The sequence below is a fragment of the Ovis canadensis genome, chromosome 4 (genome assembly GCF_042477335.2).
Source record: "Ovis canadensis isolate MfBH-ARS-UI-01 breed Bighorn chromosome 4, ARS-UI_OviCan_v2, whole genome shotgun sequence".
Lineage (NCBI taxonomy): Eukaryota > Metazoa > Chordata > Mammalia > Artiodactyla > Bovidae > Ovis > Ovis canadensis.
The window spans coordinates 103,354,415-103,378,268 of NC_091248.1; the positions used below are offsets into that span (position 1 = coordinate 103,354,415).

Here is a 23,854-nt window from a genome sequence, read left to right on the forward strand (position 1 = left end):
TTTTCCAGGTAAGAATACTGGAATGGGTTGCCATTTCCTCCTTCAAGGAATCCTCCTGACTCAGGGATCGAATTTGCATCTCCTATGGCTCCTGCGTTGGCAGGCAGATTCTTTACTGCTTGAATCACCTGAGAAAACTGACATGAGAGAGATTAATGGGAAAATCAAACAGAAGTTTAATAACGCATTTACATGGGAGAAGTGAGTAACTGGACAAAATGCCTGAAGCATAAGAGAATGTTGCCTTAAGAGCCCTCACCTAAGAGGATGTTGGTTTGGTGGTTATGGCCTTCAGAGAGGAGAAAGGCAATTCAGAGGGAGATGGAAAAGCAAATGTTTGGTAAACACATGTTTGCTGGGCCCTGCAGAGACCATGGGTAACACAGCAAGCTGATCTCTGGGCCCTTCAAAGTTTTCTCCACCACGCTTAATCCATAGTCTTTGCAGATATTTCTGGTGATAGCTCTATCCTCAAAATAGGTTACTTATCTCAATTTTTTTTAAGGGAAGTAGCAAGAAAAGTTTCCAGTTTTCTGTTTCTTATAAATGATCAGTCTAAATTAACCCTCATGCCAAAGGGGCATTTTGAGGTAGCAAAGTTTGTTCCCCTCCTATAAACAATTTTCTTATTTCTAACCATGAATTACTATAGAAAATATGTGACCTCAAAATCATATTTCAATGCAATAATGAATATATCAAAATATTTCAATTTGTTGTGGTTTCTTTGCTAATTATTCTAATTCTCTTTGTAGGTTTTGAATTTTGTGTCATATAAATGAGCATATCGATCTGAAAAAGGAAATGTTATAAAAAATAAAATTTAGCTAACTCATTTGAACCTTAAAACAGAGCATTAAAATATCTTTCTCTTAGACCACATCAATATTTGAGTGATAAAAATACATAATTCAATTTTACTCCTAATTAATATTCCTAGAGGAAAAGGAGTACATCAAGGCTGTATATTGTCACCCTGCTTATTTAATTTATATGCACAGTACATCATGAGAAACGCTGGGCTGGAAGAATCACAGGCTGGAATCAAGATTGCCGGCAGAAATATCAATAATCTCAGATATGCAGATGACACCAGCCTTATGGCAGAAAGTGAAGAGGAACTCAAAAGCCTCTTGATGAAAGTGAAAGTGAAGAGTGAAAAAGTTGGCTTAAAGCTCAATATTCAGAAAACGAAGATCATGGCATCTGGTCCCATCACTTCATGGGAAATAGATGGGGAAACAGTGGAAACAGTGTCAGACTTTATATTTTTGGGCTCCAAAATTACTGCAGATGGTGACTGCAGCCATGAAATTAAAAGACGCTTACTCCTTGGAAGAAAAGTTATAACCAACCTAGATAGCATATTGAAAAGCAGAGACATTACTTTGACAACAAAGGTCCCTCTAGTCAAGGCTATGGTTTTTCCAGTAGTCATGTATGGATGTGAGAGTTGGACTGTGAAGAAAGCTGAGTGCTGAAGAATTGATGCTTTTGAACTGTGGTGTTGGAGAAGACTCTTGAAAGTCCCTTGGACTATAAGGAGATCCAACCAGTCCATTCTGAAGGAGATCAGCCCTGGGATTTCTTTGGAAGGAATGATGCTAAAGCTGAAACTCCAGTACTTTGGCCACCTCATGTGAAGAGTTGACTCATTGGAAAAGACTCTGATGCTGGGAGGGATTGGGGACAGGAGGAGAAGGGGATGACCGAGGATGAGATGGCTGGATGGCATCACTGACTGTATGGACGTGAGTCAGAGTGAACTCCGGGAGTTGGTGATGGACAGCGAGGCCTGGTGTGCTGCGATTCATGAGGTTGCAAAGAGTCGGACATGACTGAGCGACTGAACTGAACAGAACTGAGAGTTAAACCATGCCCATACTTTACAAATTTATATAAGGCATATTTTAAAAATATGCTACTATGACATGCTAAAGTAACCATTCTTTAGGGACCACTAAATAAAGACAATCAAGAAAACAAGGTCATTTTAAATACTTTTTGTTGCGCTTAGTCGCTTCAGCAGTGTCCGACTTTGTGCGACCCCATGAACTGTAGCCTGCCAGGCTCCTCTGTCCATGGAATTTTCCAGGCAAGAATACTGGAATGAGTGGCCATTCCTCTTCCTGGGGATCTTTCTGACCCTTCCCTCTTTCTTATTTGTACTTAGCCTGGGGTTAAGTGGATTTTTCACTTTTGTTTTTTTTTTTTTTGGACAATATGGAAATAAGACAGGTACCGGGACTCTTCTTGTTAGGTTGGTTATGTCAGTAAATTATAGCCCACAGTGGTCTGCGACAGGCTCAGAGTCAGATCATATACAATCTCTCTGGGGTAGAAAAATAGGAGTTCACTAATAAGATAGTAAAATAAATAGGATTCAGAGTCATTAGACCTGGGATTTCACACGGTACATCTGTGCCCTCCTGGAGAATTGTCCTTGACTTAGCTCTGATCATAGTGCTTCCCTGCAAACTGCAACTAGAAGGGGTGTCTTACCTCTTCTGCTAAAATTATACACTCTGAAACCCAGCCTGTAGCTGCCTGAGGGAGATTTGTAGATGGCCGGGAACCAACCGTCTGTGTGCCTTGCTTTAAGCACTGCTTCAGCTTATTTGCTGAGCCCAGGTCCTGGAACTTAACAGCACCAATCTTTCTATTTGGTTATTCCCTCCTGGGAACAGATTGAAATCGCTCAAATCTGCCTTGTGTTGAGATTAGTCCTAAATCCAGTTCATTTGCAATTGCCAGTAGTTGCATTGTGCCTCTTGGTGGGTGTGAAAGTCTTCGGATCATCGTGCTAATTAGAATAATTTTTTGACAGCTGCACTTTCTGGAGAGTGGGCCAAACAAAGGCCCCCAGGCACCCCAGTGCCCCTCCAGGGAGCAGGTTTGTAACTTCGGTGACCCAAGGTTAGACAGTTTCCATTCACAGGTACCTTGAGGTTCTTTTTCAACCTCACTGCACCCTGAACCAGTACCTTACCAAGGTTGTTGGGCACCTTTGATCTTTAAATATCACACAATATAGACAAAAAATTTTAAAAGAGGAAGTAAGCCGGAAACTGGCACAGTGAATGTTTATTGAGATAATAAAATAAGAAAAAGAAATTATGCAAGCTATCTGTTTTACGTAGAGTACAGCAAAGGCAGGAGAAGTGTTTACATGTGGCAGTTCTGTCAGTCGTGACAAGATTATGTTTTAGTTAGACAGAAATATCAAGTCCTGGGGATGTAATGAACAACATGCTGACCATAGTTAATAATACTGGGCTGCATATTTACAACTTGCTAAGAGAGTAAATTTTCAAAGGTCTCATCACAAGAAAAAGAAAACGTGCAACTGCCTGTGGGGCAGATGTTAACGGTTCTTATAGTGGTGATCACTTTGCTATATATATATATATATATAAATATAGAATCATTATGTTTACATATGAAATTAATATATGGTATGTTAATTTTATCTCAGTAAAAACATATCTGTATATATATATATATATACACATATCTATATATATACATACATAAAGAAATAGAGGAAAAGAAAAAAAAGGTTGAGGGTGATGTAGTGTTTCATCTCCCACATACCCAAGACTAAAATCTTACTATCACAGGCCCTCCTATCCCTCTTTTGCTGTATCCATTAATTTTCCAGAACCTACTTTCCGAGTAACTTTCTCTTGTCCACTCTACCACAGCCTAACTCAGACCTTCAGCATTTCTTATCTGAATTATCACATTGACCTCCTGGTTTCTCTATCATTCCCCAGTCTCTCCCTGCTAATCAGAGTAGTCTTTCTAAAACCCATATCTGCTTACAGATGGCTCACTCTCCTGTTTAAACTGATACCCAGTATCCACAGGATAAATCCAGTCTTGGCCTGGACTACACACCTCTCCCATCTCCTGACCCGTATCGCAGTCTTACCTTGCAGCCACTCCTCCTTTGATGTCCTTCCTCCCTGATCCTGTAGGAATATACCCTCTGCTTCCCTTCCCTATCCCAGTGAACTTTTTGCCCTTATGTTTGATCTAGGACAGAATTTGTCTGTAAAAAATGCAGTTACCTATGCCCTTGTGGTTATAGAAAAAAGGTACCCACTCTCATCAATAAACAGCATGATTCCAAACAGACTTTTAAAGAAATCTTATGAGTGTGGGATTTTGAGATAGATACATGTATTATTTATGAGGGGTTTTTTTTAATCTAACCCCAATAGGTAAAAATGTACTTAAAAATTCCTATTAAGAAATGCCCCCTGGAATTTAAATGAGGTTAGATCTGGTCCATGAGAGGAAGTTCACTCTCCCACACAATAGACAAAACACATAACAAAGGCTAATGCTACTTATGGAACAATTTTTTATTATAGCTAAGCCTTCCTTTTTAATTGAAGCCAATTTCTTTTATTTTTTTATTATTGATATTAATTGGAGGATAACCATTTTACCATGTTATGTTGGTTTCTGCAATGAATTGAAGAGTCAATTTACATAGTCAATTTTAAATTTACCTACTCAATCTCTGGCTTCCCTGGTGGCTCCAAGGTAAAGGATCTGCCTGCCAAAGCAGGATACACAGGTTTGATCCCTGAGTCGTGAAGATTCCCTGGCGAAGAAGCGCAACCCACACCAGTATTCTTGCCTAGTAAACCCCATGGACAGAGAGAGGAGTTTGACAGGCTACAGTCCATGGGGCCACAAAGAGTAGGACGCAACTAAGTGACTGAGCATGCCCACACGGTCAAATCTCTGTGTGAAAATTTTATATTATCATTTATTTTGTCAACAAAGAAGAAGTCAAGGAGTACTGAACACAAAAGGAGAAGATTAACTTAAATCTTAAATGCCACTGGGGACTGATATCAGCAGTGAACCAGTGAAGTTGCTCAGTCATGTCTTACTCTTTGCGACCCCATGGACTGTAGCCTACCAGGCTCCTCCATCCATGGAATTTTCCAGGCAATAGAATTGGAGCAGGTTGCCATTTCCTTCTCCAGGGGATCCTCCCAACCCAGGGATCAAACCCAGGTCTCCCGCATTACAGGCACTTTACCCTCTGAGTCACCAGGGAAGCCCACATAAGTTCATTAATCAAATAGCGACTGATCATGGCAAAGCCCAAATGTTTGGGACCCTATTTAGTTGAGTGAATTCCATGGAGAGCTGCAAGTAGGAGCAGGGAGAGCAGAAGGCAGAACCAGAGGAAAGTGTCAGGTTCCTAAAAAGAAATTAAAGTTTCTAAAAAGTGTCATCAGATGTTGGGAAGGCACATCCTTTTGTTTCTGAACAACGACAGGCTTTCTTTACAGGCTTCCCTTCACTCCATCCCCACATATCTATTCACACTGAAACATGAAACTTGCGCTAATACTCATTTCCTTCAAATAACACAATACCTTATGTCAGAATTTCAAAGTTTTATTTTCCCAAGAGCTTTGCTATAAGTTGGTACAGAGGACCCTGCTTAAATTTCAGTTTTCCAGTCAGTTTATTTGTTTAAAACTCTTTTCTTCTCCATTTTTCCAATTTCCTCCCAGTTTCATAAGAAGAATCAGAAATGCAGTGGTGTTCAGAAGAGCCTCCCCTAGTATGACTGAAGGCCAGACCTGCAAATGTGTCTCTATCTGAAACCATTTCAATGCTTTGTTTAAATGCATAGCTTGAGGTACCAAGCTCTTCCACAAAACAGATTATAGAAAAGTTATGAAAGTTGAAGAACTATGTTTCTGAAACTTATATGACGTATTCCTAGTTTACGGTCCTTTTTTATGATAGTATGATAAAATATGGCATATAAAATTTGGCATAGAGCTGTGTGACTCAATATAGTAGTCAATAGCCACATGTATTTATTACATCTAAATTGGTTAAAATTATATATAATTTGAAATTTAGCTCTTCAGGTCCATTAGCAGCATTTCAGTTTAGTCGCAGTACAGTTCAGTCACTCAGTCGTGTCTGACTCTTTGCGACCCCAGGAATCACAGCACACCAGGCAGCCCTGTCCATCACCAACTCCCAGAGTTCACTCAGACTCACGTCCATCGAGTCAGTGATGCCATCCAACCACCTCATCCTCTGTCGTCCCCTTTTCTTCCTGCCCTCAATCCTTCCCAGCATCAGAGTCTTTTCCAAAGAGTCAACTCTTTGCATGAGGTGGCCATGAGTTTCAGCTTTAGCATCATTCCTTCCAAAGAAATCCCAGGGCTGATCTCCTTCAGAATGGACTGGTTGGATCTCCTTGCAGTCCAAGGGACTCTCAAGAGTCTTCAACACTACAGTTCAAAAGCATCAATTCTTCGGTGCTCAGCCTTCTTCACAGCATTTAGGCTATTCATTAGTTTCATTAGCCCTGGCCTGATAGCTCAGTTGGTAAAGAATCCACCTGTAATGTGGGAGACCTGGGTTTGATCCCTTGGTTGGGAAGATCCCCTGGAGAAGGGAAAGGCTACCCACTCCAGTACTCTGGCCTGGAGAATTCCACGGACTGTATAGTCCATGGGGTTGCAAAGAGTTGGACAAGACTGAGCGACTTTCACTCACTCACTTAGTTACATGTGGTCAGTGGCTATCATGCTGGACAGCGTATGTGTGCTTAGTTGCTTAGTCGTGTCCAACTCTTTTCGTCCGCATGGAGTATAGCCTGCCAGGCTTCTCTGTCCATGGGGATTCTCCAGGTAGGAATACTGGAATGAGTGGCCATGCCATTCTCCAGGGGATCTTCCGAACCCGGGATCAAACCCAGGTCTCTTGCATTGCAGGTGGATTCTTTATTGTCTGAACAAACAGGGAAGCCCCTGTTCAGAACAGATATTAAACATTTTTCACTGCAGAACGTTCTGTTGGACAGCATTGGTTCAGAGTAAGTTGATTATTCAACTATTTATCAACATTTAACTAGTTTGGTGAATGGACTCATTCCAGATTCAACTATTTTCAATATTTAACTATTTTGGTGAATGGACCTATTCAAGAAAGTTTGGCACTAGGGGAAAAAAAAAAGTAGTTTTGTAGAAAGGCCATTTTAAAAAGCCAGCTTTCAATCACAGACCTTGTCCATTTTGAGTTTTTTTTTTTTTTTTTAATCAACCTTGTTAAACTGTTTGGAGGCATTGAGCTGATCCCTAACAGAATTTCTTACCATTGAAATAATTATATTACCCCAAGGATATAATTTGTGTGGTAACATTTAGAAATCTGGAGTTTATTAAGCCTTGAAAAGTTCATCTAGCTGTTTTGACAAGAGGTTTTCACTCAGGCTATTTTTAGTGCTTTTGGAAGGCTGATCATTTCTAACACCAGGGGAGACCCGCGGATGATGCGTCCCTTCCCTATGCTGTGCTTTAGTTGAAGAAGGAACATACTGAACCTTTAAACTGCAAACGGTGGTTGCTTAGGAGATCACCATTTCCTTTTTATACTGTCTAAATTACTTGATTTGCATGCAGCTTTCCAAAGTAATATGCCATTTTCTGGATTTTTAAAAAAACAAACTATTTCATTTGGCAAAGAAAACTCAATACCTTGCTATCTATGTTGTCTATTTCATGCTACCAAAAGCAAAACATCACACAGATAAGTATATCTGGAGTTATTTATAGATCGCCTAGAAATAATATTAGGAATTCATGTCTGTGAAATGGAAATAAATACCCTATAAACTTAATGGAAATGTAGTTACCTAATAATAGTTTCAATACATTGAAAATTGATTTTGTACTCTTGAATACCCAAGTCAAGTATTTTAAATGCCAATCTAAAAATAGTTTCTATGAAATTAAATGAATTGAATCCAAGTATAGTTGCCCTCTAGGGCCTCTGTCTCAGCCTCTTAGAAAGGCCTGGAGGGAGACACAGTATCTGTGTTCAGAGGTTTCCAGAGAGCTAATTTTCTGAGTAACAAATACATAGACTTTGAAGGAAAAAATAAAAATGGGGAGGGGCTCACTTAAAAATCTGTGCATAACTAGTAAGAAAGGTTAAAATTAGGACTGGACAAAATAGAACTTGTCCCTAGAGAGAATTTTAAAAAAAAGCAATGAGGATGACTCTATTATGTAACATTAGAAGGAGAAAACTAAGAGGAAGCTCCTTTTTTATTTTTTCTCAGTTGTTTCTTCTTCCCTGTCGAATGATACAGCCCTGAACTTTCTGAGAGATAGTTAATGTTGCCTAAAAAGAATACTGAGGGACTTTCCTGGGGTTACAGCTGGTTAAGACTCTGTGCTCCCAAAGAAGGGGGCCCAGGTTTGATCCCTGGTCAGTGAACTAAAATACCACATGCTGCTGTAGCAAAATTAAAAACCAAAAATACTGAAATGGAGTCTTGTTCCTGTCTCTTACTAGCTGTGTGGGCAGGTAAGTTTCAATGACTTCATCGATGTTTTTTTGTTGTTGCTCAGTCATTAAGTCATGTATGCCTCTTTGCTGGACTGCAGCACACCAGGCCTTCCTGTCCCTCACTATCTCCCAGAGTTTGCCCAAGCTCATGTCCATTGAATTGGTGATGCTATCCAACCATCTCATCCTCTGCCACCCTTTTCTCCTTTTGCCTTCAATTTTTCCCAACCTCAGGGCCTTATTTCCAATGAGTCAGCTGTTCACATCAGGTGGCCTTCAAGTTCTGGAGCTTCGGCTTCAGCATCGGTCCTTCCAATGAATATTCAGAGTTGATTTCCTTTAGGATTGACTGGTTTGATCTCCTTGCAGTTCAAGGGACTCTCAAGAATCTTCTCTAGCACAGAGTCTGACAGGACTGAAGCGACTTAGCAGCAGTCACTAAGTCAGGTCTGATTCCTCCTTGACCCGGTGGACTGTAGCCCACCGGGCTCCTCTGTCCATGGGATTTCCCAGGCAAGAATATTGGAGTGGGTTGCCATGCCCTTCTCCAGGGAATCTTCCCAACCCAGGGATCGAGCCTGCATCTCCTGCCCGGGCAGGCAGATTCTTTACCACTGAGCCACCTGGGAAGCCCTATTGTCTAGTACGTGCTTGATAAATTTTTACTAAATGAATGAATGAATCAAGAATCAGAGTTAGTCATGACGTATAGATTTAAATACACTTTGAGTAGAACTGACTTCAGACTTTCTCTGGGTTCTTTATTGGATTGCATATATTGGGCAGCATGCAAATCCAGTGCAATGCCAGTCCTAGGAGTTTTTCCCTCTCTACCCTTTTCCTCCACCTGCCTGTGTAGGTGTATGGAGAATGCAGCTTGGGATCTAGATTGTCTGAATCCAAATTTTGGTTCTATCACTTGCAAGCCTTGGGCAAGATGATTAACTCTCCCATGTGGCAGTAATAGCCTATGTAAAAACCAAGATAATAATAGTATCTACGTCACCAGGATGCTGTGAGAATTAAATGAACAAACACATGTCATATTTAGAAAACAAATAGCATAATCTAGCATCCTTCCTTCTGTGCTTTTATTCCTCTTTCTTGTATGTCTTGAAATACACAGGTCATTAACTCTGTCCTTAAATTTAATTTTAGGCTGAACTTGATGTGTTGACCTAAAACAAATAGATTGCCAGATATTTCTCCAGAAAAGATAGATTTTATTTTATTTTTTTTCAGGTTCAGCAGAGAATCACAGTGCAGGGTCTGCCACCACAGCCACCCATGTGCAAGTCCCCACATGTCAAAGGAAGAAGAAACTTTCACAGACGGGAACAGGCAGTTGGGAGAGCCAGAGTGAACAAAGAATCCGCAGATTCTCACTGGCTGAGTACTTTCGAGGAGAGGAGTCTTTCTTTTTCTCAATGAGCTCTGTTCTCCTTGCAGGGTGTGGAAGCTCCCATCTCTATTTAATTGTGGTTTCTGTTGATTAATTTTACAGATGTCACTGAACACATTCTCCTCTTCCTCTCTTCTGTTGTTGACACTATTGCATTCTCAGGATCTCTTGCCTATCTGATCATGTATTTCCATATCTCTCGCAGGATTCCACTTTTTACTTACTTTCAGAGGTCCTCAGGGCTCTGAGTCTACAATTTTAGCCGGCTGGTTGCCTCTGCTTCTCTCTCTTGATTTGCACAACCATCTTATCACTATTCATTGTCTGTTCTGACTCTTGATTACCTCTGAATCTGTATTTTAGTCCATCTCCTCTGTCATGCTAGTCTCTCTCTTTCTATCATCTTTTTCATCTTTTTTACAACAGCCTCATAACTGGGCTTTCTCTATATGTAATCTTGTCCTCTCTGATCTGTTTTCTTTTTAAAAATGCAAGTTGCAAAATGCAAACCACAAGTCCTTTGCCTGCTTAAAACCCTTAATTAACTTGTTAACATCCTTAGGAAATGGTCCTCCAAACTCTAGTGTTTCCATAAAGCTTCAAGACCTGCCTCTTGCCTACCCCTCTAGCTCAGGTCTCACTCTTCCCCTGACTACTCTGCTCAACCAGATACAACAGGCTTTGAGTTACTCAGTGCCCTGATACTCACTTTTGCCAGGTCTTTGAGCATGCTGGGCCCTCCAACTAGACACTTCCCAACATGCTCTCTCGCCTAGGTGGCAGCACCATTATTTCCACCGGCAGCATCTTTCTGTAGTACACTTTTGTTTTAACATTCGCATTCTCCACTCTACAAAAACATAATTGCCTATGTCTTCTTACTTTTTAACACAGTACACATTTAAATAGCTGTTGACTAGATGAATGAACGGACTCGTCTCAGTTTTCCTTGTGCTTATTTTAACTCCTTTGGTTCAAATACTTTGATCTGTTTGATGGTTAATTTTATGTATCAATTTGATTAGACAATTGGATGCCCAGATATGTGGTCTAGCATTATTCTGAGTACTTTGGTGAGGGTTTTTTGGATGAGGTTAATCTTTAAGTCAATAGATAAAGTACATTATCCTTCCTAATGTGGGTGAGCCTCATCCAATCAGTTGAAGACCCGAACAGAACAAAAAGACTGAGTAACAGGAAATTCCTCCCACTCAAGCTGGGACATTTGTTTTTACCTGTCTTCAAAGTGAACTGAGACATCAGCTCTTCCTGGATCTTGATCCCACTGGTCTTTGGATTGTAACTACATCAGCGGCTCTCTGGATCTTCAGTTTGCAGACTCACCCTGTAGATCTTAGGACTTACCAACTTCTATAGTTGTGTGAGCCAAATTCTTATAATAAGTCTATCTGTTTATCTATTTACATCCTAGTAGTTTTGTTTCGTAGGAGAACCCTGACTACAATCTGCCAGTAATATTTGAGGTTGGAAATATAGCAAGAAGTGAACCAGATTCATAGATAATAAAACATAAATCTTTACCATCTGCCACTAGAAGCAATTTTATAACTTTAACTAAGTTTGAATTTTCCCTGGAGAAAGAAATGGCAACCCACTCCAGTATTCTTGCCTGGAGAATCCCATGGACAGAGAAACCTGGCCGGCTATGGTCCATAGAGTCACAAAGAGTCAGACACGACTAAAGCGACTGAACAAGCATGTAAGTTTGAATTTTATTTTCATTTCTGTTCAAAAGTTGCCCCAGTCCAGAAGGTCATCAGCAAAAACAGTGAATAAAATCAAGACATCAAGTAAAGTGCAAACTGGGTAGCTCCTTCTTTTTTGGAGTGTCATGTGATAAAAGAAGCACCACCAACCAGTGTATGTATATGTCAGTTTTTAGAAAAATTCATATTTCAGAAATAATGTTTTAAAGGATAGTTAAGTTCTTACAACTTAAAAAAAATTATAATGTGGCTAAATTCTTTAAGAGAACTACTTGCATTCTGTGTCTTACAAAAGAAGTTGCTCAGGAAAGAAGGAAGACTGTGAGAAGATTAAGCAATTTCTACATTTTTTCTAGGTACTTGGTGGGTCTAATTTATGTTCCATAAATAAATGTCCCATTGAAGTCACATGATGCCACCTGGCGGCATTCCTAATTCCTGTTTCCACTATTGAATTATGTCTGGCATGAGAATTCATATATATTCACCAAAAAAAATTTTGAGCACCTGCTCTGTGCTAAGTTCATTGCTAAGTGTTGAGAAAACACAGAGAATGACATATGCCTGCTCCCAAAAGTTGAAACTGGAAGAAGAGGGACAAAAGAAATGAAGAATGAATTCAAAGGCAAATTTTCTGTTCTTCACTCTACTTACCTTCATTTCTCTCTAATTCATTTTCAGACCCAGTAATGAATATGGGACAAGCACAGATCCAGGCCAATTACTTATATCAGAATGCATGGGAGCATGAAGAGAACCACTGGGTTAACGTCAGTCTATAGGAGGGAAACCTAGAGATGCATATAAATGAAAATTTAACAGAAACGATGATGTGACTGAGCTGCTAAAAAAGCTAATGATGCTTACTTTTTTTCTACATTTGCAGAATTAAAGTGTTTAGATCAAAGTAGGCAATAGTTTTACTACTGTATATTTTATCATATATTGCTAAACGATCTTGACTATCTAGCCTGGAGTAAGATGATTAAGACACACTTGGAAAACTTTGTTTTGTCTATGGATGAAATAGTTGGAAAAATATTCAACTAGTCAAAAATATTCAAATATTCTTCTGGTAAGAATTTTCTAACTATCAAGATATAGAACAAAGAAATGAGTTGGCCTGAGAGATCTGAGTAAGTACAAAGAGCTGTATCATCGAAGTGATCAAGAAGAGGATGGACAGATTCCTGTAAAAGATAATCTGGAAGAACTAATTCTTTTGGCTGGGAGTTGAATTAGGTGGCATTTAGTTACCTTCTCAAGCTCTAAAGGTCCACAAGTTTACATTTAAATAAGCTCTAGACCATTTGCCTGTGTATGGTACATACATCAATGACACTTCATTAAAATTTTATAGTATATCCAATAATATCATTTCAGAAAAGACAAACCCAGAAATTTCATCAAACAAGTGTCAATAACAATAAAGCATGAAAGAAGATAGTGAAAAGTCTAGCTTAAAACAATATTCAAAAGCTAAGATCATGGCATCCTTTCCCATCACTTCATAGCAAGTAGATGGAGACAGTGACAAATTTTATTTTCTTGGGCTCCAAAGTCACTGCAGATGGTGACTGCAGCCATGAAATTAAAAGATGCTTGCTCCTTGGAAAAAAAGCTATGACAAACGTAGACAGTGTATTAAAAAGCAGATGCATCACTATGCCAACAAAGTCCATATAGTCAAAGATACGGTTTTTCCAGTAGTCATTTATGGTGTGAGAGTTGAATCATAAAGAAGGCTGTGTACTTAGTTGCTCGGTCGTGTACGACCCTTTGTGATCCCAAGGACTGCAGCCCACCAGGCTCCTCTGTCCATGGGGATTCTCCAGGCAAGAATACTGGAGTGGGTTGCCATGCCTTCCTCCAGGGGACCTTCCCAACCCGAGGGATTGAACCCAGGTCTCCTGCACTGCATTACCATCTGAGCCATCAGAGCCCATGAATACTGGAGTGAATAGCCTTCTCCAGGGGATCTTCCCAACCCAGAAATCAAACTGGGGTCTCCTGCACTGCAGGTGGATTCTTTACCAGCTGAGCTACTAGGAAGCCCAAAGAAGGCTGAGCACCAAAGAACTGATGCTTTCAAACTACAGTGCTGGAGAAGACTTCTGAGAGTCCCTTGTACTGCAAGGAGATCAAACCAGTCAATCCTAAAGGAAATCAACCCTGAATATTCACTGGAAGGACTGATGCTAAAGCTGAAGCTCCACTAATTTGGCCACCTGATGCAAAGAACTGACTCATTGAAAGAGACTCTAATGCTAGGAAAGATTGAGGGTAGAAGGAGAAGGGAGCAACAGAGGATGAGATTGTTGGATGGCATCACTGACTCAATGGACATGAGTTTGAGCAAACTCCAGGAAATAGTGAAAGACAGGGAAGCCTGGCATGCTGCAGTCCTTGAGGTCCCAAAGAGTCAGAGAGGATTTAGTGACTGAACAATAGCAACAATAAAGTGTACATTTTGGTACCCAACCAAACTTAGCATGTGCAGTACTTTATAAACATAAAATTTTATTCATAATTCAAGTCTTACATGGTATAAAGACCTAGAATAATATTTATTAATGTGAATCATTTGGCCAAAGAAAAATAATGTAAGGACTCTCTAAGACTACTGAATACTATCCCTTTCAATGTATATTTTATTTCTGCCTTTATTATTCTTTTGTTTCTGTTTTGCTTGCTGAAAATATCATCATTACAAGTAACTAGAATGATAAATTTTGTTAAACTCATGTTTTTAAATACTTGAAATCTGAGTACTGGTTCTGATATACTCCAGGGAACTCTTTTATTTATTTTTTTCTTCCTGTCTACTCATTGTTTCTAATAAAAAGTTAAGATTAAAAATAGATCCTCTTCAGAAATGAACAAGAGCATATTCAGTTTAGCTTTTGTTCCTGAAAGTTAGTGGGTAATCAAAATGATATGACAAACTTTCTGCATGTTTCTCTCAATATTATTTTCAAATATTTAAAGTTTCAAAACTGAGATCCTTTGAGATTACTTTTATTTTTATCATGCATGGAGTATAAATAATATGTTAATAAAATACCTTGCTTGTAGTATAAATATTTGTAGGAAACCCATCAAAAGTGAGGCTAGTTCTCTGCTTAATATCATAAGTATAATTTTTTTTTGAATGGGAGAATTGATCCATGGTATCTCTCATCCTTTCTGGTTAGCTAATTGCTTCTGTCACACCTGCATCTGCTCAATGTGTTCCTTGATGAAGCTGGAAGCTACCAGGAGACTCTCCCAGTGTCCATAGGTAGACCCGGGCAGCAACCAAAGGCTTTTCCTGGGTTGAACCAGTTGAAATTCCAATGACATAAGGAGGATTCCTAGTATTTAATTTTTCACTCCTTTGCTTGCAGCCAGTGTTTGTTTGCTTATTCTTCTGAGGTAATTTTAATTTACTCAAATCTCTCAAGGTCCTGTTGCCTAGACTTAGTGAATAAAGCCTCATTTGAAAATATACAATAAGTAGACGGTGAGTATTATGGTAAAAGAATGAAACATTGATTTTTTTTTTCTTTTAAATAAAGAGAGAAGACCATCTCAAAAAGTGTTTCACTGCAATACACAATCTGGTTGACCAGTATTTGTTAGTTCCTGGAAACTTTGAGAAGTCAAATAGACCAGGGTGGGTATTAACACAGCTTTGACAGCTTTCCCATTTAGTCTTTGCATCAAAAACAGAGTTAATACTGTCAATAGTCCAACCTGAGCTAAGAAACCATCTGTCAGAGATGTAAGGAATTCCAGCCTTGGATAGAAGGTTGGATGTTATTAATCTTCATGGTTTCTTTAGATCCTTAATTCTTGATTGTGGTAAAGATATATTTTCTTCTAAATGGGAAAGTTGACCCATGTGACTTTTGGATTATAATAGAATTTTTAAGAGGTTGAGATGGACATTAAACTTCTCTGTACGTCAAGGATCAGCCTGTCTGTGTCTGTCTCTCCCCCTAGGAACACTCTGGTCATTTGTTTGACCATTTATGCAAAGAGAATTCAAAGATTAAAGAAAAAAAATCTCCATATGTACAATCTCCTTATATTAAGAAAAAATATCTAAAGGAAAATTTATACACATCACAGTTTAATTTACAACTTGGGTTTTTAGCAACTAGAAGTCATTGCCTGTATCATAGCTTCATGTCTCCATGTTAAAAATTAGAAAGAGGTCAATTTTAATGAACAGAGGTCCACACAGACAAGTGCTATTTTTATATATTCCTCGGGTACCACATCTAAGAATAGAAAGAAAGAAAGAAAAAAACTGGCAACAGAAAAGAACCATCTTTCCATCCAGCATAAACTGAGGCATGTGTTTGATGGAGAAAAGGGAAGAGTGTTTCATTTAACTCTCTCTGAGTAAAGGATCTTAGTTCTATTAAGCACTGTTGGAAAGTATGTTGGATATTATATTTAAAATTTAAAGGTAAAGTGTTTTTTAAAGCCTTTTAATACAAGCAAGCATCAATTTTACTAAAATGCTGTCAAATATTACAATACAATGACTTATTTATCATTCCAAGTCTATATCATGAGTATAACTTCCTTTCCAAATATAGTGATTTTTTTTAATGAACTTTGGAAATGGAAAGAGAACCAAAGTAATCTACCAAAATTCTTTCTCACCATCTTTTTTATATAGAACCAGGTCAATCATGCCAGCAGAGACTATTTCAAAACAGTAGAAATTATTGTCCTTTAAAGGGGCAGGATTAACCAATTCATAATTCTTAAACAACAAAGCACATCATATTTTTCTAACCTGAGTTTAACATAAAATGTCAAATATTTGTAATGAAATATTTATAGTTAAGTACAGCAAAATGTGTGAAATACTGAAGTGGATTATCAACATTGCTGGAGTCTTGGTATAACACAGGAACATCTATATTAATTGATACCATGAAAAACTTAAAATTTCTCTTTAGATTGAAAGCTGAGATAGAATTGATTTAAAATTTAAAGCACTTTATGTAAGAAATTTCAGCATTGCCTAAGTTAAACATGGAATGAGAACCACAGTTATTTTTTTTTTTTAATGTTTTTCTATTATGAACTTTCTTGGGACTTTTCTGGAGCCCCAGTGGTTAAGATGCTGTTTCCAAGGCAGATGGACTGCATTCAATCCCTAGTGGGGGGATTAGCATCCCAAATGCCATGTGGCAAAAACAAAAAAAACAACCTTTCTTCAACTCTAAGGTGATTAACTGAATGGAGAACAAGTATCTCTGCAAAAAATTTTAATTTTGGGCTTGTATAGCTCTTACAGTGAAGCTCATTCTGAATGCTATATTAAAGAAGAGAGCCTTAATTATATATATATATTTTCTTGCTTGTGATATGAGTTTATCTTGCATTTTGATACATTATTCTTATATTCAAGATCATCTGACTTCAGATGAGGAACTCTATTGCAGAGCACTGCTTGACTAGAAAATCTGTCATCTGGGAATTAGAGTCAGGCTGACTGTCAGTTATGCCTCTTGGTATTAGCACCCTGTTATTTCCAGAGACTAAAAAGGCAACATGAAAGAGTATCTTTGCTACTAGTATCTAACTTTTATACAGCTGCCCTTGCATCTGTGATAGTGCCAGAGAAGAGAAAATACAGATAAGGTGAAATCCACTGGAGATCCCAAATCACTGTGGTCAGTAGGTTGAGGCATGCCAACCTTTCTGTTAAGAACAGAGCCAAGAGTCCAGTGTACTTGGATTCTGTCTAAATAGCTATATGGCTTGATTAGTTAACCAAGTTACTTCTTTGGGCTTCAGTTTCACTGTCCTCATGAGAAAGAGTTGTTAGAGTGTTTTAAGAGTTGTTAGTGTTTTAAGTAAACACGTATGTGTGTGTGTTTGTGCCAGTGTAGGAGATGCAAGAGACCTGGGTTTGATCCCTTGGTTGGGAAGATCCCCTGGAGTAGGAAATGGCACCTACTCCAGTAGTCTTGCCTGGAAAATCCCATGGACAGAGGAGCCTGATGGGCTGCAGTCCATGGAGTCACAAGAGTCAGACATAATTGAGGGAATGAGCACACACACACACACATACACACACACACACACGTATACTTAAGGTATATATATCATATATGAGTTGTTGTATCTTTAATTTATATCATATATGAGCCTAAAATATCATGTATTACTTAAAATTAAATACATATATGAGACATATGTAATATATTCATTTAAGATATATGTAAATATATACATATATTTATTTAAAAGTATAAACATATGTTAATAGTGCAGTTCTTGGTAGGTGGTAGGCGCTACCTAAATATTAACTATTATTATAATAGTTAATATTGTACTGCCTTATCATTTCTATATCTGAGCTACTAATGAGTAACCAAGTTGATCAGTCTTCCGGTTCTTTCCTTTCCTTGTTTTTTCTTGAAAGGTTCAAAATTGCAACAAATGTTACTTTTAAGAAGTTGAGTAAACACAGAATGAGAAGCCCTAAGGCAAGGTGCTGAATTAACAGACAGGCTAATCACTTCCTGAATACAAATGAACAGGGCTCTTTGTAGAACTAGCACCAGGGACTGTTAATGGGCTTTTGTTTTAGACTGATGGATTGATATTCCAGGGAGAACCCTGAGGAGAACCCTGGCAACATCTTCCTCTCATAACCTATTACTAATACTAAAACAGTAGCCTTGCAAATCAGCATAATCTCATATAAAAATCAGTGCACTCACATTCTACTGTGAGCTCCATCAGGACAGAGATTTTTGTCTATGTTGTGTCAGGGCTGTAGTCACAGAGTCCAGGCAAGTGCCTGAAAATTAGCAGGCTCACAATAACTATTTCTTGAATGAATTGAATCAATGAAAAATCTTGACCTTTCTTTTAAATAGGATTAACATTACAAGCAAAACAAACAAAATAGCAAGCTTCTTTGATGACTTTGGCCTGAGAACGCTGGTTAGCAGTTTAAGCAAGCTGAAGGAGCAGCATGTGAATGCCAGCAGGGTGAACATATACGTTTAGCCAGTATTCCAGAAGCTGAGAATTTGGTTATGTCTTCATTGGAATGTGTGTTGTGGAGCCATGCCATACTTAACTTCGACTCACGCACATGTGACAGATTTAAATTACAAATACTTTGTCCGGCATCTGACTAACTTTAGTGTCTATATTTACATTTTATTTTTCTCCCCAGGTTTTCAGAAATCTTTTCCACAAAGTGACACTTTTATTCTCTGCACACATTTAATTACTTCCAACAGTTTCTACTCAAGCTTTGACTGTCTAAAACAATCAGTGTGACAGAGGAGAGGAGAAGCAGAATTGAGCTGATCTCCCAACAGTTCTGCTATGAAGTGAAAGAGTTGGTGGTTCATCATGTCCAACTCTTTGTGACCTATGGACTGTAGCCCGCCAGGCTCCTCTGCTCATGGGATTTTCCAGGCAAGAATACTGGAGTGGGTTGCCATGCCCTCCTTCAGGGGATCTTCCCAACCCAGGGATTGAACCCACATCTTTTATGCCTCCTGCACTGGCAGGTAGGTTATTTACCACTAGTGCCACATGGGAAGCCCTTTTACAGTGTAGGCAAGCTAACAATTTGAATAGGAATATATATTAATTTGTATACACTCCAAGCTTTCCTAATTATCTTTATAACAAGAACTAAGAAGGTATTAGTCATCCTTGGATGAGCTATACTCAATTCTACTTGTCTTTTCTAAATATAATAAAAACACAGTAAACAAATTTAAAGTACATTATTAATTGATTAGCTATGATTTCTCAAATGGTTCACATCATCTTATTTAACTTTGGAGCTTCCAGACTTTAAGAACAAGTCACCAAAGAGCTATCATTGATTTATAATGCACATTACTACATTGGACTTTAGTCCAAGAACTCTGTATGGGACCCAAAGGAAACGGAAAAATGTTTACAAGTGAGCCATGGCAGCAATAGGCTGAAAACACATATCTGTATTCTTCGAAAACAATTAGGGCTAATACAATTAGGGTGAATATTCTAGTTCATTTTATTCCATGGGATTGCTTCTACTCTTGAAACTCCATATAGAAAAGAGTCCTTAGGGTTAGAACACTATTAAGGATGGTATAATTTTGCATGGCCCTTGCACATGTAAGGTAGACATTTTACATGATAGCATAAGGACTAAAATTTACAGCCAAAGATAACACAGGCTCTGATTAAAGTTAACACATTTGGCGTTTAAGGCTAATCCACAACGGAAAGCAATCATTTCCAGGAAGGAGATCAATATCTTAACACAGTGTTACCTGTCTGAGTTGCTAGAAAAGATTTATCTAAAAATCGATTCATAGGATGTGTTTTCAAATTTTTCAGCTTCTTTTCATTTGTGTGCTATACAGAGGCACTTTAAAAGCTAATAATTGTAGTTTCAGGAGTACAAGACACTGGATTTCAGCAGTCACTGGTAAACATGGCAGGAAATTAAAATGACATTGGATTAAAAGTAAACAAATCATTAAATCAGAAAACTTCCCCGAATCTTGTAAAAATCACTGGTGTCTGAGTTGAAGAACTTCCTTACTTAAAAAAAAAAAAATTAGTAAATATCACCCACCTACGCCAAGTAAGTGCAAATAAGTGAATACTACAGCTTTCTGATGTTAAGGTATGATGGTTCGCTGTTTGGACTAGTGAGGGTTTTAAAATATTGATGAGTTAAGTACTTTGAGTTACATTTCCTGCAATATTTCAAAGTATTATCGTATTATACATACGTTCCCAATAGAAAAACTAAAATGTCGAATAAAACAGGTTGGTGGTAAAGTTTAGTAAAAGGTATAAAAATTAAAAGGCTAAAAAAAAAAAACGCTCCGTTTTATTGGGTAAAAATAAATCGCCTTCATGAGAATCCAGTGCCCCCCTTTTTTGGTCTTAGTTAGTTGGTACGTATTGCACCCGCCACAACACGTTGGAAAGTAGGTCCTGGTACACACTAAGGAATATCCAACCAGGCAAATACATCAGCGTGATAAGGCCCATGAAATTGAGCGGATAGTGAGAATAGTCCCAAGAACAGGCGCCCCAAGTGCGGAGTCCCAGGCCCCAGGACAACTCCCACGCGTAGATGAAGATCACGTAGAAGGGTACTCGCTTCCAGGTGCCCCAGCCCCGACTGTAGTGGAGGTGGAAATAAAGCTTTTCCACCACAAAACTGCAGCTGCCGTACATAAAGAAGGACCAGAGCGACGTGTGGCCGCTGCTCGTCCCGTCCCCGGGCCCCAGCAGGTCAAAGAAGAAGGTGAAGAAGATCTCATCCAAAAAACCGTGCATTCCGAAGAAAAGGAAGCGGAGCAGGTCCGGCAGCCCCTGGTTGGGGGCTCCCCCGGCGCCCCTGCGACCGCGAGGTCGCCGCCGCCGACCACCGGCTGTCGTTGGCGCCCGGAAGCCCGCAGGGGCGGGGGGCGCGCCCCGCAGCTGTTGCCGCCGCTGGTACCTCAAGTGCAGGAAGCGCTTCAGGAACACTTGGCAGTGGTAGAGCGCCAGCACGTACTGCAGGGCCAAGTCCAGCGCCCCCGGCGCCGCTGCGCCCCCCGGCCCGCCGACCCGGCAGAGCAGCGCGCCCGCCAGGGTCTGCAACCCCACGTGGGCCGAGGGGTAGAGGAGGAAATTGAAGACGAAGGCGCTGGGGCAGCGCCGCTGCTGCAGGTAGACTTTCTCCAGGGCCAAGTGGGTGAGCGAGTGCAGGAGGCAGCGGTAGGGCGAGGAGAAGCCCAGCATCCGGAGGTCCGGGCGGCGAGCGAAGCGGCGCGCCGCGGACAGGAGCACGTCCAGGGTGACCCCGTGCATCCCGTAGAAGTAGAGGCGCATCCAAGCGGGCAGCGCGGCGCCCTCGGCCGGCGCTTCAGCAGTGGACAGCGGCTCCGGGCAGCTGGCGGCAGCCTCGCTTCCCCGCCCTCCTGGGGCCCCCGGGCGCCTCGCCGCGCCGCCCCTCCGCGCGGGACCCTCGTCGTTCGCGTCGCTGCCGGCCATCGGCTCGGAGGCTGCCCGGGCGCCCGATCCCACGCCGCCACCGCCGCCGGGTGCGCGGAGCTGCTGGGCGGAGGGGATGAGCCCCGCGCCGCCCTTCGGCCGCTGCTGGCCCCCGGGGGGCGCGCGGGGAGCTCCGTCCCAGCCGCGGCCCGGCGGCGGCCGGAGTTGCTGCGATCCGGGGACGCGCGGGCCGCCCTGCTCGCGGAGTCCCCCCGCCGCGGCCCCGCGGCGCCCTCGCCTCCAGTCCCCGGCGAGGTGCCGCCGGCCGGCGCCCGCGCTCACCCTGCGCGGCCTATCGGGCGCCGAGGCCCGGCGAGGGGCGGTGGCGCCGGGGCCGCGAGGAGAAATGCAGACACTGGTGCAAACCCCATCTCCTCCGCGGCTCAGCCCCGCCGCCTCTGCTGCAGGCTGTGTAAGCGTAACGCGAGCAGCGACGCCCCTTCCCCCGGCCCTCCCCATGGCCCTCTCGGCCCGGGTAGACCGACCTCTCCCGCCTTCGCTGCCCCCCTCCCTCCCCGCCCCAGCCCGGAGCGCGGAGCCCCGCGGAGTCCGCTGGGGAAGGCCCGGCCCTGCCTCTCCCATCGCGTCCCCCGCTCTGCACCCGGCTCCCTGGCCGGGCAGGAGGCGTTGGCTGGGGCGGAGGCACCGCGCCGAGAAACACCTAACAGGTGTGACAGCGAGCCGGTGGGCATCCGTTTTATCTAGGGGACCGGGGCTAGGGCCTGGCTGGCGAAGACGAATGGCGAGACGCCACCGACCAGAGGCTGGGCCCGAGACCAAACTGTGGTGCTGTATATTTAATGTCCTTTTTCAAAGCCAGCTGTGTCCCAGTCACTGAGGATAAACCCGAGGCTCCAGGGCGGCCGGCCCCCGGCGGTTCCTTGTCGTGGGAACCGCTTCGTCAATCTCTCCTGCAGCGGTTTGTTTGCTCCAGCCCAGGGGCCTGAGTTTCCCAGAAGTTATAAAATGATTGGAGGTCAGTAGAGTCAGGCACTGCTTTATCTTAAATCCGGACTAGTACCTTTGCTTATATTGGCACATCCCGGTGCCGATTTTCTTCCTTGCAGAACTAGGTCATCGCAGAAATGGAGAGTGAAATAGAGAGCAGAGCAGGAATTCGTTTTTTCTTTTCTTTGGAAGTGGAGAGGGTGGGAAGAATCCAGAATTTTGGTGTGTTCCACTGCTTTTTCTCCAATTTTTGAATCAGGCTTAGAATTGGAGATAACCTTCCAGGTAACTTATACTGACAACTCCACATCCCACCCCCCCGGGGGGAAAAAAAAAAAGCCCACTAATCGTGTCTAGGCGGAACTAGGTAAGAGTTCTAATTTGTAAGGAGTTCAGATGTTTCCAGGCTGGAAAGCTTTCTGGGGGATTTTCCCCCCACCATCGGGAAAATTAAAATTCCGAGGTAGTTCCTCCATTTTTAAAGCAATTTCTCTTCATTCTCTCCCCTTCCTCATTTCAACCTTAAAATCTGTGGTTGCTAAATTGTTGGCAAATTAAGGAAGAGAGAGAAATAAGTGTGGTGAGGAGACACGTTTTAAGGTGGTGTTGACACTTGAGTAAGGCTAAAGTTCTGACTGGTTTTTTAAAGCTTGACTACAATGTGGTTACTTTGTAGATTTCTTTTGACAGTTGTCAAAAGTCAGAGCAGCTAGGGACTGAATCATTAGGCAGCAGCTGGTCAAACCCGTTTTGAAATAGAGTTAGCTGCCCAAAGGCCTGAGCAAATACAGTGAATGCTGGCTCCCTAGAAATACCACCACCATTTAGCTTTGCTTTACCACCAACATTTAGCTTTGCTAAAGCAAAACTGAGTTTGTTGCTTGCCGTGGCAAAAAAGCTCTGAATCTTGACAAAAAGTCTTAGTAACATCTTGGAGCGGGGAGGACCTGCATGCGAGCTAAATTGTTTCATCCCTGTCCAACGCTGCCATCCCATGGACTGTAGCCCACCAGGCTCCTCTGTCCATGGGATCCTCCAGGCAAGAATACTGGAGTGGGTTGCCATGCCCTCCTCCAGGGAATCTTCTGACCCAGGGGTGGAACTGAATCTCCTGTGGCTCCTGCATTGCAGCTGGATTCTTCACCTCTGAGCCGTGGGGCAAGCCTAGGGAGGACAGTGTTGGGCTACTTGGGAGATTTTGAGAGTCTAGTTGAGGATGGGTCTTTCAATACAAGGGCTTGGTTAGAATTGGGTAACAATTTTCATATAATGGTTTAGGTTTGTTATACGTAACAAGGTGAAGGTGTGAGGTGAGGGTTTCAGAAATGTTGAGAATAAATAGTAACCTTTTTTTATCTCCCTGGGGAAAGCTTCCTGGAATAGTAATGCTGTGTTGAGGAAGAGA

At 41.4% G+C, this 23,854-nt stretch overlaps 1 protein-coding gene across 1 annotated transcript; it reads right to left on the reverse strand.

Annotated features, from left to right (window-relative positions):
• Nucleotides 1–18,354: 18,354 nt before the first annotated feature.
• On the reverse strand, nucleotides 18,355–22,080 carry TMEM229A (transmembrane protein 229A). The gene has a single exon (XM_069586926.1). It carries the CDS (start codon nucleotides 21,958–21,960, stop codon nucleotides 20,404–20,406), a length of 1,557 nt encoding a protein of 518 aa, XP_069443027.1. The 5' UTR covers nucleotides 21,961–22,080; the 3' UTR covers nucleotides 18,355–20,403.
• Between the last annotated feature and the right edge of the window lie 1,774 nt (nucleotides 22,081–23,854).

Excerpts from the sequence above, each read along its gene's own strand:
- TMEM229A (XM_069586926.1), bottom strand. The coding sequence starts at position 21,960 with ATGGGGAGGGCCGGGGGAAGGGGCGTCGCTGCTCGCGTTACGCTTACA.